Source organism: Haplochromis burtoni, unplaced genomic scaffold (assembly GCF_018398535.1).
Source record: "Haplochromis burtoni strain Fernald_Lab_line unplaced genomic scaffold, NCSU_Asbu1 Contig_43, whole genome shotgun sequence".
NCBI lineage: Eukaryota > Metazoa > Chordata > Actinopteri > Cichliformes > Cichlidae > Haplochromis > Haplochromis burtoni.
The window spans coordinates 1,927,623-1,948,042 of record NW_024582404.1 but is presented as its reverse complement, the minus strand read 5'-3'; the positions used below and the strand labels follow the sequence as shown (position 1 = coordinate 1,948,042).

Below are 20,420 nucleotides of genomic sequence, written 5' to 3'. Positions count from 1 at the left end.
TGAAACAACAAAATACTAAATCCATCTGATTGAGGAATCCCTCATCTTTGGAAAAGAGAGTTTATTACAGAGAAATGGCTCTTTCCAAAATAAAAGCTATACTATACGCTTCTTCTGGGCTATATTCTCAGCAGCATATTAAACATATCAGGTCCCCATAAGGAGAATCCTGTGCTAACGGCTGTCTAAATGACTCGGGTAAAGTTTGTAGCATGCTGCTTGTTGTTTTTGTCTGCTTCCACTTGTCTTTGCACTAGGATGATGTCGGAGTAAATGTGCAGTCATATTCGTTGTGTTCCCACTAGTGCTGTCAGCGTTAATCTCGTTGAAATGACGTTAACGCCAAACACGGCAAATCTCCGTTAACGAGCTACCGCGGATCGCCCCGTGCGTGGGGCTGGACGGCGTCAACACGTTAACAGAGCTAACGCACTAGTTCCCACCAATTGAGCATTGCGTGGCACATCCGACATACTGTTTTACTTTTGTCCATGACGCGCTTACCTCAGGGTCATACTTCACATGAAAACCAAAATAGTTCCAAACGCCAGATCTGAATGAGGGTGGGGGAGGTTCAATTTGCCATGTTGCAACGAGCTTAGCTTCTGTCTTGCTAGCTTGCGCTGCGCTCAGTGGATCTGCGCTCGACAGTGCAGCCTAGGCGGAGTAGTCGAACGCAGATCCACTGAGCGCTCAACACAGACAGCATCGTCAGAAGAAAAGTTGGGCTAAAATAAATTAAAATATTTTGTACTTGTAAATCAGTTTTGTGTGTGTGTGTGTGTGTAAAAAGAAACAAACTCTTGTAGAGGACATAAAGTCAGAGATAGAAAAGACAAGGAGCAGGTGCATCTAGTACAGGTAGAGCTGCTGCAAAAACCCACAGAGCCCAGCAGCCAGCGCAACAAATTCTGGATCCTTTGCTTTTAGTTAGCATTAGCAGCACATCCTGCGTCCGATGTGAAAGGACTTTTATGCTGCGCACTGTGACTCACAGCAATGGTCCCGGGTCAGCCCTGACTTTGTGTTAAACTAATCCTAAAGTAATAATGGTATTTCTAACCACTGATATACCACAACTTTATCCTTTCAACAGCTGCTGAAAGTTAGGGGACCTAGCTGCTATCGGATATTTATATAGAGATCCTCCAGCTTCAAACTGTATTACCCTTCAAGGCAAGGCAAATTTATTTGTATAGCACAATTCAACAACAAGGTGATTCAAAGTGCTTTACAGAGACATTAGAAACAAAAACAAATAAAAAGCATGATTTAAAATTGATTAAAACAAGCAAACAAACAAACTAACTAAACACACACATTTCACACCTGTTCGCGCGATCTGAACCCTTATCGTAAGGGGAGCTACCAGTCCTTCTGTGGACGAGCTACTTTCTATTTTAAATTCCCTGAATTTAAAATACTCTCTAGACCCAGTCTAGACCCAGCTGGGGAGCTACCCAGAGCTCTAAACCCACACCTGTTCGTGCGATCTGAACCCCGCAGGACCTGCAGTTCAAAAAAAAAGCGCCCCTCCGACAGCCAAACCCATCTGTTCTCTGATTGGATTGTTACATTTGTGATTGACATGACAAAAATAGGGTCAAAATTCGTACTTGTAACTTGCAGTTTTTTTTTTTGTTTTTTTTTTGGCTAAGTCCACACTCAAATCTTTTTTACGCACACTCAAATCTTTTTTACGCACACACAAATTCTTTTTACACATACTGAACTGATTTACAAGTACAAAATATTTATGACCACATTTTGAGCCCATAGTGAAAAGTTGATAAAATAAATATAATTTTTTGTATTGTTCGATACATATGTGTACTGAACTGAAAGCACTGTATCGAACGGTTCCATATCGATACGAGTATTGTTGCACCCCTAGTAGTTACTATGGACTTAATGCATACCTATTATTAAAATTTGGGATATAATGGTTGTATTGATGCATAGCAACTTGAAATACTCCAAAAAAAGGCTCTACAGCATTTGGATCAGAGCTTCAGTAAGAAATGCAGATTCTTTGAAACAACTTTATTCATGTTGGCTGCAGTCTAAAAATAATGTTACTGCGCTTTATACAGAAGAATAACAATAACAAAAAACCCAAAGTGACTTGAGCAAGATTTCGTCCGTTAGAGGTTCTGAATGATTTTTGATTGATTACCCAGCCATAGCATGCAGCATATTTACAGTCTGGTTTAGAAATGCTTTTGGCCTCTATGAATAGTTTCCTTCTTCATAACAGCTCTGAGAAGGCTGATTATTATTATTATTTTTTTGGTCTTTTACTTTGTTCATCTGGATGATTCTTCAGAGCTCTGTCCACATTAATTGACACGTCCTGACCAGGCCTCACTACTCTGAGTCATTAAACTGGATCATGCATGTGCTGTTGTTACCTGTGGGAGTGTTTTTAAATCTAATTTTAGGGCTTACTGTGTAATCCATGATGTCCGTGCTCAAGGTTTAGTGATGAAATTCTAGTATTTTGTTAGTTTTGGCTCTCATTAGCTGTGCCTGTGTTTCACCCATACAGTTTTGCCCCAGTGTTTGCAAATAACTTAGGTGTCCAACTCCAGGCCTCAAGGGCCGGTGTCCTGCAGGTTTTGGATATCACCATCACCGTAACTTTGTGCTGAACATTGGCGGGGTTAAGATCTCTGTCTAAATAAATAAATAAATCTGGGTATATTCCCAGATGATTAAACATGAAACGATTTTGCTGGTAATAACTGAAAAGAGTAAAGATAATCAATAACCTCTTTATGCAAGATAATTCATAATTTTATTGGGAGGGTTATATTGATTGGGTCTGATTATTGGGGGGGGTGATAACCCCCCTAACCCACCTGTAAAATTTGCCCCTGGATATCACCCTGGGTCAACACACCTGAATCAAGTGACCAGTTCATTACCAGCCTCTGGAGAACTTCAAGACATGTTGAGGAGGTCATTTAACCATTTAAATCAGCTGTGATGGATCTAAAACCTGCAGGACACCGGCCCTTGAGGCCTGGAGTTCCCCGCCCCTGGTAGGGAGTATGATTCTCTGCATGAGGTCCTAGGTTCAAATCCTGGACCAGCTCTTTGTCTATAAGTGTGTTTGTGGTAAATGATTTGATTTCTGTAAACACCCCAAGCTGTACAATATTCAGTCGTCCTCTCAGCAATTACTTTATTGACATGTTTCATACAAGATCATTTCCAAGAGCTCGTTTTCATGTGCTTGTTTTATCTGGTTTTTGTGCTGATTTCAGTTACATATAGTTAGTCAATGATCTGTAGTTTAATTAGATTTTTTTTTTTTTAATTTGTACCTCACTCAGTTCATTTTTATTATTATTATTTTTAATCAGTGCATTATTTAACCTACTTGAAAAAGGTTTATGGTCTAAGACTGGATTTAATCCACGTCATGTTTAACTTACTCTTGATAAAAAAACTCTACCTTAACTAATTTGATGGCTGCAGTTTATCTTTAATGTTCTCTTAAAGTAAAAAGGAAACAGTAACCCACCACTTAAAATGTGTGTAACTTCCTTCAGTGCACGTGCTCTGTGGCTTTCTGTGTCTGGATTCCTGCCCTGGGTAAGAGAGATGGGGTCTGAGTCAGTCCGGGTCACGTCGAAACCCTTTAATTTTATGGTTGGTGGTCGTTTGGAGTGTAGTCAGGATGAGTGGAGCACAATAACAATGTGTTTGGTGAACCAAAACAGTGCCCACAGCTATCACTCTATCATCTAATGACGGCTTTGGTTGATGATAACTGCACGAGAACCAAGCGAAACAGTAATTAGGGGTTGATGAAGGCATGCACAGCCTCACCTGGTCTTCCCTGTGGTTGTATATAAAGTGGCCTGAGAGGACAGAGTGCAGATGTGAGAGGACGGACGAGATGTGAGGTGCAAACTGCTGGAAATTGCAAAGGATCTGTTGAAAGCAGTCTCCATTCATAGAAAAGGTAGGATGAAATGCATGCTCTGTAGTCAGCACGAGTCTGCAGAGAAAGCCTGTTGAAACCAGATCTGAGAGCTTGTTTATGTTTTTAGATTTGTCACAAGTCTGATAAGTACAGTTATTGGACTAATAAGGGTGAGTGATATTGAATGTAATTTTGCTATTTAGTGACACAACCCTCCTTATTTATCCAGGTTTGGGACTGGCAGTCGTTACTTTTGTTATTTAAAGACCTAAATATTGATTTTATGGAAACACACATGGCATGGCAGCATTTAATACCAAGTGTTCTTATCATCATTTTGTTGGGCAACATGAATGAAATCACTGCCTGTTAATCATTGAAATCTCTAAAAAAACTATCTCTGTACGATCTCTTCGACTTCAGAGTGCAGAGTTTTATCTTTCCCCGAAGAGCATCGGTAAGAAATACGGATTCTTAGAAGCAACTTTATTTGTTCTGGCTGCGATATAAAAATAACTTTATTGCTCTGTAAGCCTCTATATATGATCCTAAAACAGAGCACTTTGTACTTTTTTGTTGTTGTTGTTGTTGTTTTTTACCTTATGTCAGTTTTTCAAATAGAGGAAGCCTAAGTTTGAATTCATTTTTAAAATTCTTTTTTATATTTATCCTTTATTATCAGAGTTTAAACGCCTGAACATAGTTAAGCGTTTGTCATTCGCTGGTACGTCAGGTGTTAATGACGGAGCTGTGATACTGATGAATGTGTTCTCGTCCACAGACGGCATTTATGGCAGCTTTACCTGCTTCACACTGGCCAAAGTTTTATTTCTCCTTGTAAAATCTCCCTTCAGTAGACCTACCCCAGTTTGTGATCAGTAATATAACACCAACGCCATCCCTTTCATGTGAACGTGTTAATATCTAGCCTGATAAACGCTGTGTTGACTTATTACTTCTCTGTACAGATTTGTGATCTTCCCCAGCTGAAGGATAAGAATTGTTACGAGTGACTGCAATTATGCTGTTTGATTTTATTTTTGGAAAAACACAAAGTACATCTTACTTAATCTTACAGTTTCAGGCGCCTCTTTTATTCACTGCTTTGTTTGGTTTAATCCCCCTGTGCTCTTCTTTTGTTTCGTTTTGTTACGAAATTCCACTTTTCTTCTTCTTTTTTTCTTACACCTACGTGTTTCTTGAGATCTGCCTCTTCAGACTACCCTTTTAAAACTTTCTGGTGCCAAATGACGACATCTATGCTCCTTGTACGGAGCCTCATGGTGCCGGCTTATTTAAAAAGGCGAAATGCGAGCAGAAAGTTTCTTTCTGTGCTTTTATGATGGATGGTTTAGTTTGTGGATTAGCTCACCAGTATGCATCACCCTAATTACTCACAAATTTATTAAAAGGATGCGTGGGTTTGGAGTGGTCATGGTTTGTTTGGTTGAACTAATCCATGGAAAGCAGTTATTCATGTTGTTTTTGAGGCTGGTGATAAAGTGTCAGCCAGAAGTCCTGTGAGACCTGTAACCCACCGCTGACTTCATTTCTGCCTTGTCAGCACACGAAGTTGGTGATGACGAGGGAAACTGGTCATTGAGCGGTGTTTACACGTGGGTGCAGTAGCCGTGAGATGTGACCGTAGTGCAGAAAACACTGGTAATAATGGTTAATCACCACAAGTGCTCTGATACCGCGGTGACCTCAGCCTCCGAGTTCACGGCTTTCTCTGGCTGCAGTATTCTCATGCTTGCTCGTGGATGGCTACCTGATCTGTAACGGAAACCCGATTTGTCTTGTGTGTCCTTCCTGTCAGCGCTTCAGTTTGACGGGATTCATTTTCATGCCAGTGTTAGATTAGATTTCCTCTTCATTGGTATTTCATATTATAGAGAAATATAATCCTTGTATTTATACTTATTTGTATTTAAATGGTGTATTTAAATGCCAGTTACACTTATTTTGAAAATGGGAACAAATCTTCAAGAATACATACTAATAAAAAAAATGTATCACTGAAATGATAAGTGAACATTATATGTTTACTTATTTGGGGGGTTGGGTATGGATCAGGGAGAGATTATCCTGTCATGATGGGAGACTAAAAAGACAAAGTCAGACAAACAGGTGACGTCTTGAGACATCCGAGGTCCTCTGCGTGCTGTCGGGATTGGTGACTAAGCTTTTTCCCTCCTTCACCCCTGTGCCAGCTCCCATGTAATCATCATGCTTTCCATCCATGGCCTTCACCATCATGTTGAAGAGCTCACGTCTGTGCTGCAGACTGCCAGTCTCGTCTGCCAGCCTTTATCTTATCTGTGGGCACACACACACCACTAAAACAGACATGGTGACATGAGCGTGACCCAACATTTGGGGCACTTGTTTTGATTGGACCTCAGCCATCTGCCAGTGAGGAATGTTTCTGCTCCTTCACTGTTTATCATAGCTCGACTTTTTGGAGCTGCACATCCTCCAGACGCTGAGATGCATGTGTATATTTAGTGTGTGTAACCTGGAGATTATCCCAGGCAGGTTTCTAACACTGCAGTTATGGTGCTCGTGTTGATATTGACATTTGATAGTTGACGATTTATGTCATCGACTGACTGCAAACATCCTTGTTGCATGTGTGTGGTGCATGCATGTGTGTGAGCGTGTATTTATATCATTGTGGGGACCAAAAATTGGAAGCTTACTATACTTGTGGGGACCAGCAGCACTTACGGGGACCTAAATCAGGGTCCCTGCAAGTTTGAAGGCATTTCTGAGACTCAAAATGTGGTTTTAGTGTAAGGGCTACAGTTAGGTTATGGTTAGGTATATTAGGGTTAGGCATTCATTTTTGATGGTTAGGGTAAGCATTATGCCAATTAGATGTCCTCACAAGATGTGAATACCCGACATGTTGTGTTTGTGTTAAGGAAGATTACATGGCTGGTTCTTAAGTTTCAACATATTAATTGAATGTTAAAGCCTTTCTTCCTGTGTTTGTTGGGTGGTTCATGTGTAACGTAGCAGCAGAGCTTCTTGGTTGGTGTCTGCCCATTTTCTTTGGTTTTAGAGGAATTAACAGATACATGTTGGGAAACGTTTGAGTCAGACTTGTTAGGCTGCAAAAAGAACCAGAAAACTGTAATATACTGTCCTGTAGAAAATGCGTCTTGGCTTTTCCCCTCAGTACTGGTCTCTTTAACATGTTCTCCCCTTCTTCTAGACAAACATTTGTCTCGAACATGCCCGTGAATGCGTTTCACCTTTGTGCTTTCACTCTCTAATATAGGCTGACACACCTTGACTCTCTTATAAAAAATAAATGCACAAGATGAGAGAGATATCAGTTTACTTCTGGCAGCTTTCCTGGGTTTTCACAGGGACCACTAACAGCAGTTAAACCACAAGGTGAAGCTTCAAAACAGCTGGCTGTTACTTCATCTCATTCTTAAGATTAGAGGTACTTAAGACCTTTTTATTTAACCAAGCAAATCCTGTTAATATGAGGATGTTTGGCTAAGGCAGTGGCATTATAAAAAGAAATCAAATATCTGCTAGGCTTCTGTCAACTACTTAACACAAACAGTCTGACTTCACTTATATGGACCAGTCATACTTATGTGACCTCCCAAAGACCAGTTTTGACCCATGAAATATGTTGCACCACTTCTATTTTGCACATCAGCGTGCTCAGTTTTAAGCCTTTCTCACAAATAGACTCTACAGGTTGCACAACATAGTGTCCACACACTCTCCCACTGCCTACTGCAGGAAAACCTCAGCTTTAAAAAGTTAGAAGGAGCAAGTATTTGTTGTATTAATTTTAGCTTGACTAATTTATTTTAGTACCATTGTTTACTCCGTGTGCCTGAACATTAGCAGCCAGCAGGAAAGAGGCCAAGGTTCAGAGCTCCTGCAACTTTAAGGAGGATTGTGCAACAGAGACTTGCAGGGAAGAAAGTTTGAAAAAGTGGTACCTAAAGATGCTTTTGAAGTTTTATTCTATTTCTCTCCTCCACCAACTCCAGAATAAGGCCTCATTAGGCCAAGTGGAGGGGAAAATGTGGGAGAAAGGGTGTAATTCACTGGGGAGAAGAGGAGAGTCTTCTCTTTGCCTCCTCAGATCAGAGACCTTTGGAGAGAGACGTAAAGACGGTGCCTGAACTCAAATTGGTTAGTCAACTTTCCCCAGATAAAATAAAACTTTTACTTTTTCAGGTAAGGCTGCATTTTTCCAAAACATCAGTGATGTTTGGAAGTGAGAAATTTCAAAGTGAATCATGCTGATCACTTGCTTGCACGTCAGCCTGCTTTTTCTTAATTAATCTTTTTCAGCTTTAGTTTTAAGTAACTGCATAGGTGTCAACAAGAAACACTTCAGTTGCAGAAAAGAAATATTCAGGGTTCGGCTCAGTTCTTGACTTTGTGGATCGGGTGTCAGACAGGAAGAGGACGAATCGATGGATAAGAGAACACACGGTAGATTTGAGCTGGCAGCTGCCATGTCAGGTTTCTTTTTAGTCCTCATGTCTTTTTGTCTACCTCTCCCTATTTGTTTCCTCCTAACCAGTGACTTGTAACCTTCATTTTATCTGTCTCCCTCTCTTCCACAGCCCACTGCACTCCTGAGGACCCTGCTGCTCTCTCCAGACTCACATTTCTCCCTCCCCACATCTATCTCAGCTCCCAAGTTACCCGTGAGCATTACTCAGCAGGCTGGGAGCCTCAGGGCAGACCGACTGAAACAGCCTCTTTACTCACCGGCTATCATTACGCACCTCTGTAGGAAAAGGTGAGCGCTTCTTTACAACAAAATGAATGGCTGTGTTTATTCAGCCCAGCTTTGCTTGTAGACCTGCAGGGTGCACAGACATGAATAGAGACTCTGTTACAACAGTGGACCCTATGTGGACATGATCCTATGTGATTGGACTGTCAGAGTTTAAAAAAGTGGAAATCATAAGGGTTTTATATAGTCGAAACACACAGTGTTGGATAAATCACCAACACCGATTGAGTAAAGTGTTGAAACACCAGTAAATCCTATTTCCGGTCAACAGACGGCACATTGGTTGAGATTGTCAGTGATAATCTGTGTGCTATAATTTCCTGTAATTGTCTGTAATTGGGGACTGTGTTTATTCCACTGTTTCCTGTTCTCAGCTTGTGCTTCGTGCTACAAAAGCTCTTTGTGTCACCTTGTGTGTTTGGTGTTTAATTAGAAGTTCACAGCTTTGCTTCAAGCAGCAGTTATTTTGTATATTATAGAGTGTTTTGGTACCAGTGTTTCTCCTGCTTTGGATGAGTCTCTGTTACAAGCTCCCAAAATCTTTCAGTTGTCATAATTCAGAAGAGAATCAATCTTGGGCTGGTCAGTGTGGACATTAAACTTAGGGTCAGGACTTTTTCATAGTGAGCAATCCAAACCACACAGCAGCATATTATTGTTGTAGATCGAGTAATACAATAAAAATTAAAGTAATGTCCACGCTGTAGACTGCGCCACTATTTTCCTCCTCTGACACACGAGCAGAAATCGGCTGATTGTGCCTAGAGTATGGATAGCCAGGCAGACTAACCATTCCAAGGAATTGGACTACTGGGTTCTCAATTCCCATCCCTACTGACGAGTCTCCCAGTACCTGTTGCCACAATGCTTCACCTTAATAATGCAATTAGCCCGGTAATGAGCAGTGCCTGGTTCCCTCCAGACATGATGCCTGGATTCAGGCCAAAGAGTGCAATCTTTGTTTCATCAGAGTGAAGAATTGTTTCTCATGGTCCGAGAGTCCTTCAGGTGCCTTTTGACAAACTCTGGGCAGGCTGTGATGTGGCCTCCCCGATGAAGGCCCGTCTACCTCGATCGCTCAGATTGGCCGGGATTAATAAGATAAACATATGAGAAACATCAACCCATATATTACTGTTAGCGTGCTTGTTTTCTATCAGACAATTGTCAGTATGCGTCAAAATTACTACTACTAACTGTGTTCTGTTACGTACTATCACAATGTTAACACACCTTATCAGGAAGTCGCATACAGAAACTATGCTGTTTAGACCGTATAGTGAATTTCCAGCAAATAGCGACGCGTGCTTGCACACAAACAGTGATGTGTCCAACAGATATTGATAGTCTGGTATTTCAGGTCCTCAACATGCAATCCAAGTAGTTTCCTAAAAAGCGAGGTAATGCCACATTCTCTTCAGTGATTTCAAAGATTTACTCAAACTTTCTTTTTTGTGGCTTCTGTCCTCCCCACAGATCGACGTCCTGCGTCCACTGAAGAAGACATGCTCATCTGCTGCCCTCATGGCCGTGCCGCTACATCCACCAGCCTCTTCCACTTTGACTTGGCGTTCCTGCTGGCTCTAGCTGTGCTGCTCTGCCAGGTGACTGGTCAGGTGGAGAGTCAGACGCAGTCACCTGCCCAGGTGCTACAGGACTTTCTGTCCCGCTATGGGGACAACAGCACCATCACGGTCCCTCAGCTGCGATCTCTGTTAGCAGCCCTCAGCCAGGGCCAGAGTGAAAGCGACAGCACAGCTGAAACACCAACAACCACACCTCCCCAGTTCAACAGCTCCAAGGTACAAAACCTTTTCATTCTCTCCATTTTAAATTCATATTTTATTTCTGTTGTGGAATAAATATAACGAATAGAAGCTAAAGACTAACATTCGTGCACCTTTGCAGGACTCTGAAGTAGAATCATAAATCCAGTTTTGTCTGGAAGAAACAGGCAGTACCGGTTCCAGATAGCTGAGCTGTTTAGCATATTTCCCATACTTAGTGTCGTGGCTCATTGACTCACTCACTTGTTGATCTGCCTTTGAATAGATTCGCTGTGAGTACTGGTGGCCAAGTATGAACCTTTCCAAAAAAAATAAGTGATGGCTAGGACGTCACACATGAGTCAGACGTTGGTTTGTGACACTGAAACGTTTCGTTTGTCAATAACCGGCCGAGCTACAGAGAATATTCAGGGTGTTCCACAGTTTGACTTTGCAGCATATTGAGGCATCTGCTCCTTCTACCACGTCACAGATATTAAAGCTTTTTATTATTTTCAGCACCAACTTTTCTTTCCCACCTTTGTAAAATAGAGTGTAGCAAACAAATACATGTAAAAATATAAATCTAATGAGCTGGTATTTATTACATGACAATAAATAACATTAAAATCTGAGCGATCACTTTATTCACCTAATTTAAATTTTTCACTCACTGTGTTTATTCTGTCTTCCTCTGTTTTTCTGATCCATCTTTTTAAGTCAGGATTAAAGCGACATCTGCCACATGCATCCCGAGTCAACGCATGCGCAACTAATCCCAAAAGCTCAGTCTTCTGATTGCATCAAACACTCTGTTCTGAACTTGTTTCTCTACTTCAGCCTTTTCATAATTACAATGAGAGCAGATGTTGTTAAAAAGCTCTGGATCTGAGTGAAAACACCTACTTTAGGTGCTGTCGCCCTCGTGAGTGGCAGTTGTGACGTCACTTTGGGACGCACTTTCCTTGTTTCTCCACCCCTTGATGTTTATGACCTCGGTCATGCGTTGCAGCTCAGTTGAAGACACATTAGTTTCATTGATAGCTCAGATTCTCCGATTATAAAGAGGGAGCTCTGACTTCTATTTCTGTTCCAGCATGAACATGAAGGTTTATTCTGAGTGGCAACACCTGTCTCTGAGCAGGTTCAGCCCGCCTCAGCGTGCCCAGTATAAATGTTACAGTGCTGTGATGACACAGTCGGTGGAGGCAACAACGAGGCCCAACAGAAAGGATTATTTTAAACCGTTACTTTGTTAGCATAGACTCATTAGAGTCGAAAATTTAATCATCATTTTTATTTGGTCAGATGCTGTTTTTTTATTTATTTATTTTATTGGTGACACCAATGTTATGCAATAGTGCCTTCCTGTTAATTTCGTCTAGTCTAGACTCCAAATATGAGTCTTGACAGACTCATTTGTGTTGTGTTTTCAGTCCACATGAAGGTGAAAAGCATGCTAACCTGTCACTGCATCCTGGTTATGTCCTGGCTAATTCACCAACAGTGAGATGTTCGCTTGTGTGGGTCATTTATGGGGATGTTTCCTGTTCCAGTGCTTGCCTGCAGACACACTGGCCATTTACAGCATGAGCGAGGAGTCGCGGCTGGATGGCCGGGGTTTTCAGGAGCTGTGCCCCACCATGCTGCAGCAGCTGGATGCTGGCAGCTGCAGGGCACATAAAGGGGAGGAGCAAAGCAGCGACAACTACCCCAGGCCCTCCGACGCTGAAGGTGAGCACCAACTAAATACTAATATTTAACATATTTGTATGTTTTAATTTCCTCTGGTGGAAATTGTACATATGTGTTGATCAAAGTTTACCTTTTGCTCCTTAAAGCCTTTTTCATTGTTTTTCATTGTTATTCAGAAGAGACACAGTTGGATTCATCCAAGCAGCATCTCAGACAAAAACAGCATGAATCCAGAAAGTGTTTCTTCTCCAAATATTTTCTTTTTAACTTCCTCTGCAATCGCTGTATTTCTTTCAAGGTTTTCTGTGCCTCATTGTTCATGTCATTTCTGTTGTCAGTTCAAGTATTATCACACACCTTGCAAATCTCAGCTCGAAATGTGTGTGTTTTGTTGCCTGGTGATTTTTATGGTGTCCCCGAAGGAGGTGAAAGCCAAAATAAGCACGCACAGTTAGCCAAGAGCTCAGATTGCATTTCTCAGTTTTCTGTAAAAACCAGCACATCTTTCAGAGTCCACAGTCCAGCTTCTCTCAGTGTTTTCAGTATGCAGCACAGATCTCATCCAGGTAAAGACAGTCCAGGCTGGAAAGCTCATCTTTCCTTGGCTGCTGAACCGCTGAAGCTCCGTGCAGGCTGCTGACCGAACACACCCAGCAGGATGTTCTAAGCCTGAGAGCCGCTTTGACGTGCACATCCTGTCAGAAATTCTAGGAAATGCTGAATTCAGTGCAGGCTGCTGTGTAAAGAGAAAAAGAAAAACCTTTGAGTCTTCATGAAGTAAAACTAAATTGGCTCTGGAGTGTGTGGCTGGTATAAAAAGCAAGCTAATCACAGACTTGGAGGTTTTGGTGAAGTCATGTGATGTTTAGTGCTCAAGGCCTCAGGATCATCGGTTCAGAAAAGTCCAAAACATTTGTTGAGCTTCAGCTAAAAGAAAAACAACAGCTTTCTTTATGCAGGCAAAGACTTTGGGCTTGAATCCTGTGCTGTAGCCGGTGTCCTTATTTATTTCATCCTTGACAGGTGAAGAAGAAATGGCCCCAGAGCTGTGGCTCCATTTCTCACTCTCCACTGACAAATTTGTTTTCCCTTATCAGGCCCTCATGGCTTCAGCTCACTTCACACTTTCCTCTTTAGGCAGCTTATTTTGGCTTGAGAGATGTTTTCCTAGCTGGAGGTTTACAGGTATCAGAGAGGAAATTTAATAACCTTTTCTTTTCTCATCATGTGAATAATCCAGCTTTACCCAAGGACTCACATTAGCACTGATATGCTGCTAATAGACATAAAATAATGATCCTTTTTTAACCAGATACTTGTTTTAATGATGTTTGATGACATTCTCTTTATTCTGCTGCTTATGTTCTTAACCGCGTGTCCAGCAGCTGTGTTTAAATGGTTTTTGACTCGTCTGCACGGCTCTTGTACACCGTGAACATTTCTCAATAGATTGATGATTTTTCCAGAAGTCTTGAGCCTCTTTTGAAAGAAACACTCTAGACAGCAGTAATGGAGACAGTTTGCAAACATGGAATTTGCAGGTTACTCACCAGCCACTTTGGTGTGTACTCCATCTCAACTCATTAGAACCAACCATCAGAGTAGGAAAGGTGATTTAGGTGACTGATAGGAAAAATATCCAAAAAAGAGAAAATATGAAGTGAGTGGCACGTCTCTGGGAAGAAATGTTTTGTTGATACCAGAAATCAGAGAGTGGCCACACAGCTTAGAGCTGAAAGTAAGTCAACAGTAACTCAAATAACCACTGGTTGCAACCAAGGTATGCAGAAAAGCATCTATAAACGCACAACATGTTGATCCTTGAAGCGGATGCACTACAGCAGCAGAAGACAACATCAGGTGTTGTTCCTGTCAGCTCAGTCCAGGAAACTGAGGCTGCAGTTCACAGGTATCATCAAAACTAGTTGTTTGGGGTATATTTTCTCACTTTGTTCTCCTTAGTACCAAAGGAGCTTTGGTTAAACACAACAGCCAACCCGAGTATTGTCGCTGACCTCATCCAACCCTTTTAATAAAAGATTCCAAGAGGACAGTTTTCCGGTTCACAACATCAGATCCTCTCAGACTGGTTTCTTGAACATGACCGTTCACTGTGCTCAGATGGCCTCCACAGTCACCTGACCTCCGCACCTTTGGGAGATTGACATCACTGTGTGATATTATCATGTCGTTATGAACCAAAATCTCAGAGAAATGTTTTCAGCATCCTGTGAATCTGTGGCATGAAGCGTTAAGGGCAACGCTGAAGGGAAAATGGGACCCAACCCAGCACTAGAAGATGTACCTAATAAAGTGTCGGGTGTGTGAGACCACAAGACGCAAAACTTAGCAGGGATGCGAAGTCAGCAAATCAATTTCCCATTGGAGACAATAAAGTTACCATTGAACATAAGAACCAATATCAAGTCAGTGATGGGAATGTTGGTGTCTCTTGTTTTTCTGTACCAGAGCTACTGTAGGTCCATTAGCTGCTGGAAACACTAAATAATAATGATGAAATATAAAACAGTGGTGCCAAGTAGTGAGGAAACAAACAGAGTTTTGCTATTGAGTCAGAAACCACAGAGTGTTTCACCATAGTTTCATCAGAAAGCGGAAACGATTCAAACTCATCTAAACGGCTCAAAGACATCTGGCTCTGTATTCTCTAAAATTCTGTTTGACTTTCTGATGTCATTAAAATGTTTAGGATAAAGTTCCCATGGTTCATAGCGGAGCTGGATGCTGTTATTGGGAAACTACTGTCACAGCTTCTGATCTGCATGCAGCAGATTTTCTTTGAGGAAATACTTTTTGAAATATGACCTGATTATCCTTTCTTTTGTATCCAGTTTAGTAACATGACGGGATGCTGATTTCCATTTTTTACCATTTCTGATCTGATACAATCTCACGTTTTTCTCCCCTTTATGCATTTTTTTAAACATTATTAAATATCTCTTTTCCTCAGCTGTACTCATCTCCCTTCATCACCATTGTTGCTCATCTGTTTACTTGTTTTTTCCTCAGCAAGAAGTTGAGAAGTTGTCTCACAGCATCCAAAAATTTGTTTTGCAGGATATGGAAAATCTAACCAATGGCTACTTCCTTTTATTCTTTTTACAGGTGTTGCTGGATATATTTAACTGTAGCATTGTGTGTGAGCACTTCAACTACTTCATGTACTTAAATTGTTTTATTTGACTGCTTTCTAGAGTCCAGGTGGAGTAAAGCTGCAGCGTATCATAATATAATTACTAAAACTAAAGAAGGGAACAGAAAGTGGATTAAACTGCAGGATTTATGTGGTGCATGCTTCTAGCTGATTCAACTGTCTGTGCAGCCTGTTTTTCTCCTGATCAGAAAATCTGTCAACACAAGTTTGAGCATTGATTTTAACCCCATGAAAATATAAGAACAGTTTAATTGAGTACTTAAAAATCAATAAGCTGCAGCTGCATACAGTCATATGAAAAATAAAATGCATCTGCTTTTAGCTCTCTTGGTTTTACGTATCAGGTCCATGTCAATCAATAACACGCGACATATTATACTGTCATATTTTTATCTGACAAAACAAAGTCAAATCCAAAAGCAGCGAGTGGAAGATCTAAATGCACCCAGTGATTCAGTAGCTTGGAGGAGCACCTTTAAACAGCAATACCTTGAAGTAATGGTTTCATCACTCTCTCACAGGACTTTTGGCCACTTTTCTTTACAACGTTGCTTCATCTCATTGATGTTTGCACGCGTTGTTCTTTAAGATCTTTAAGTTGCTGCCTGTGTTTGAGTAACGCCCACCTGAACGCTCCAAACCAGCAAACTGCCAAAAAGTCTGGCTATGTCTTGCCAGGTGCTCGCGCTTTGAAAAAGAGGTTTTGAGTGCATCATTGGGATCTTGCCTGGGTTAAGATAAAGGTTAATTAAGTAATGCAATAAGAAGATAAAATTATGAGTCGCTTGATGGTGTTTTTTAACGCCCACCTGAACGCTCCAAACCAGCAAACTGCCAAAACGTCTGGTTGTATCGAGCTGGTTAAACTGGCTGATGAACAAGTAATCGTGTGCCTTTGAATAGCAGCACCTGGCTGCAGGAAGCAGGAAGGGGTTTTAAAAAACTGTTAAAGAAATAACGACGCAGTGTAATATGTCGTGCGCTGTTGTTCATTTGAGGCTGTATTTAAATGACTGGAAGACCTTCTAAGGATCAGATTTTTTTTTTTTTAAATTATATGTATACTTAAACCTTAAAACTGAAAGATGGTGTTATTTCTTTCATATGACTGTTTGATACCAGATTTGAACTGACAGCAAATAGGCTGATGCTATCGTATGGATTTGTTGAAATAATGAGAATTTACTTTTTCACCTCTGCAGTGATGGAAAATCTACTGCCGTTGGCATGAACGTCAAAGTAGCTGCTGATCTTGCAGACATAAGACACTCACACAACAGTTTTCTCACATCCAACAGCCGGAGCCCACATGATGTTTTTGTTGTTGTTTTTAATGCTTGACCTGTATGATTGAATCTGGCTGACGTTATCTTTTATCCACAGCTTGAGCTGCATTTCTAGATGGATGACTGCACGTTATTCACAGCGCTTTGTTTTAACGTTGTACCTTCCTGTTACTCCAACTCCAGTTTGGGGTTTTTCTTTCTTAAGTGTGACAATCATCAATGTCTCCGCCCTGACCGGAGTTTTCATCGTGCCCCTGATGAAGTCGCGCTTTGGGAAATACGCACTCACCTATTTCATCGCGCTTGCCATTGGCACGCTGTTCTCCACTGCCATCCTGCAGCTGCTGCCAGAGGTTTGACATCGGGACATGCATACATGCAGACCTTTGACTTTCATACACTCATACAAAGATTACGCTCTGCTTCGTTCGTGGCATTGCCATCAAAAATCAATCAGTGCTTTCCACCCGACCCTCTCATAATGAGCTGGTGTAATTCAGCAAATGCTTATAGTACTGTAGTTAATGCTTTTCATGGCTTCATTAAAAATACCAAAAAACAGCTGATTGTGAGGGGGTTTGGTAGGAAACTTGGAAACGGTCTGACCTGCCGTCATTTACAAAATTGCGGCACTTTGGCCGAGCTCGCCATTGTCTCTCCTGTGTTCATAACTCTTTCCTGTTCCTGACTTTGTTTCCTTTCTGTGGCTTTCTCGGGCACTGTGGAATTTGCTCTGATCTGATGTGCTCTGGTGTGTGTGTGTGTACCTAGCTCTCCTGGTACTGAGATCTAGGCCACCTATGTTGTTTAACTGAGGAGAGAATTTCTGTTCTGATGCTAGAAAAGCTGTACAGACCTGAAACATGGTTTTAGTCACTGTTTGGGGGGGTCATGTGTTTCACTGTGTGTAACAGAGCCCTGGGAAATGGAGCACTGCACCCTTAAAGTGTCCTTCAAACTGAAATGTGACCCCTTGTTAGCACTGCTCCTTCTGCTACGAGTGGGCTATTTAAAGTTCGTTTGCCCCCTTTTGTCTCTGCAGTGTTTAGCCTGAGGCTATGACAGTGGTACAGACACACCTGAGTAGATCATAACAACCGTGTGTGGGCCCCATCTTTGTGAGGACAGAAAATTGGCATGCCGCTGTACTCGTGGGGACAAAAACCCACAAGTTTGAAGGCAGGTTTGAGGCTCAAAATGTGGTTTTAGTGTCAGGGTTACGGTTAGGTTATGGTTCGGGTTTAGGCTGAGGGTTAGGGATTTGTTTTTGATGGGGTAAGCAGCTAGGGAAAGCATGTCAATTAGATGTCCTCACTAAGATATGAAAACGAGAGTGTGTGTGTGAATGCTTGAGATTGGAGTAAACTATAATGACATCTTCTTTTTATCAGTGGAAATGAGGAACTGGTGATTATCTTCAAATACAAGTAAGAGGTGGTCTCACTTCAGCTGTTTTCAGCGGATTATCGGCTCGCTGTTCCTGAAAATCCTTTCATGTCTCTTTTTTCTCAGGATGATTTCATTTAATTGTTCCTTTCCAGGGAGTTAACTGCTTGGTCTTCCCTCCTTTTTTAAAACTCATGACGTTGGTTAACACACTGGTCATTAATCCGACAAGATTATTTCCAAACTGATTACCTCTTTCTCTCTCTCTCTTCTTCCCCCTTCTCTCTCCTCTGTTAATCAGTTTGGGGCTATGGGATCCTATGCGTGACACTGATCTCTCTGTGCTCGCTGGTCGGGGCGTGCGTCGTGCCCTTCATGAAGAAAACCTTTTACAAGCGACTGCTGCTCTACTTCATAGCCCTGGCCATTGGCACTCTCTACTCCAACGCCCTGTTTCAGCTCATCCCAGAGGTAGTGTTGGTGCTGCTGAGGCTCAGTTTGCTGCAGTGCATTTTTAGCAGGGCTGCTGTGTAGTTCCTGAAAGAACAGACAGACAGATAGATAGATAGATAGATAGATAGATAGATAGATAGATAGATAGATAGATAGATAGATAGATAGATAGCATTTGGAAATACAGTTAGGTCAATGTTTGTTTTTTAAATTTAATCTCTGCCCACCCACACAGTGTATTTCAAGTCAAACATTCAAGAAAAGACTTAAGTGCAGAGGTTCAGGTTTAATTTAAGGGGTTTAACAAATAACTGTTTAGACATTTAAGAGTGTCAGATCAACACTCTGCTGTATTCTTAAAAAGTAAGGATGGACTCACCAGCTCAGCAACAGCAAAAGGCCTGAAATACCACAGAAGACAAGAGAAGCAGATGATCACAGAATTATTTCCATGGTTTACAAAAACAAATGCGTACAAGAGACTCCTTCATCAACAGTAAATACAAAAGGCTTCCAGCAAGGTGCAAACCTCTGGTTACACTCACGAGCAGGAGGGCCAGATTACACTTTGCCAGAAAATATCTGAAGGAATCCGAAGAGCTCTGGAATGAAATTCTTTGGACCGATGAAGCCGGAATGGGAAGAGAAAAGTTTGGAGAAGTGTAGCAAATTATATGTCAAGCATGGTGGAGCCATACATGCCCAACAAGCACGGGCATGTATGGCTGCCAGTGGAACTGGGTCACTAGAGTTTTTTCTCAGTTCTGTACCGTGTGCTGGGCTGTACTCTCTGCTCATATTACTAAAAGGTTTCTCCAAAAGTCTCCAAAAAAGAATCTATATATTAGATATTCTTCAGTGGACGAGTCAGTCACCTGATCTCAACCCAGTAAGGCAGTTTTCAGTTTCTAGTCCTTACATTTAAAATGTTGTAGTTTTAAGCGGCTACATATAAAAATAACTGTAATTCCTAAACAGTTAATGCTTGAATTAAAGCTGAAACTCTGCATTTAAATCACATTTTGATGAATTTAAAACCACTGTGGTGATGTGCAAGGACAAAATGATAAACTGTCATTGTTCAAATCCTTGTGCACATGTATTTATGTGCACTAGTTATTTTTTTTCTCCTTTCACTTAATGTGAGATAAATCACAGTTTCACAGTGAGTAGGATGAGTTTTTATTGTATGTACCACTGAACAACAGAATAATCTGCTTTAAAGTTTATAGTCACCATAGACAGCACAAGCATTAAGGAAAATCAAGGTTTTTTGATTGGAAATGACATTAATAGTCTAAATTGTCTTGCAGACATCAATCAGCTGTGAGTCAGTCCTCACTTAAATTCAACTAAATTAATACGATTTTTGCAAGAAACACAAAGGACAGTGATTCAGGGCCTCTGATCCTGATTCAGGGCCTCTGATCCTGATTCAGGGCCTCTGATCCTGATTCAGGGCCTTTGATCCTGATTCAGGGCCTCTGATCCTGATTCAGGGCCTCTGATCCTGATTCGGGGCCCTTTGATCCTGATTCAGGGCCTCTGATCCTGATTCGGGGCCCTCTGATCCTGAACCACTGCCCTTCATGAAAGCATTCTTTATTGTAACACATTGCTGCACGTGTTAACATCATCTTCTTCTGCATGCTAGGCCTTTGGATTTGACCCAATGGTCGATTTCTACGTGTCCAAGTCCGCCGTGGTGTTCGGAGGCTTTTACCTCTTCTTCTTCACTGAAAAAGTTCTCAAAGTGCTCCTAAAGCAAAAAAACGGGGTGAGTGTATACCAAGAGTGACACAAATTGACTTCATTGTGTTTTATTTTATTGTTAGATAGTCGCTGTCATTCAAACCAGTCACCAAGATTACAGAAAGTACGTGCAAATGTTGAGAAAGAGTAATTATTTTCAAATGTGGTTCACGGTGTGTTGCAAAAG

The 20,420-nt window shown here is 41.4% G+C and overlaps 1 protein-coding gene across 1 annotated transcript in view; it reads left to right on the top strand.

Moving 5' to 3' along the window:
* Nucleotides 1–1,889: 1,889 nt before the first annotated feature.
* slc39a14 (solute carrier family 39 member 14) overlaps nt 1,890–20,420 on the top strand; it is a 32,292-nt gene continuing 13,761 nt past the window's right edge. Inside the window, exons 1-6 of the mRNA XM_042220098.1 lie at nt 1,890–3,973; nt 8,545–8,723; nt 10,197–10,522; nt 12,043–12,220; nt 18,330–18,499; nt 20,136–20,276. Of these exons, the coding sequence (XP_042076032.1) occupies nt 10,226–10,522; nt 12,043–12,220; nt 18,330–18,499; nt 20,136–20,276 (786 nt within the window). The 5' untranslated portion in view covers nt 1,890–3,973; nt 8,545–8,723; nt 10,197–10,225. The remainder of the gene's footprint in view (nt 3,974–8,544; nt 8,724–10,196; nt 10,523–12,042; nt 12,221–18,329; nt 18,500–20,135; nt 20,277–20,420) is intronic.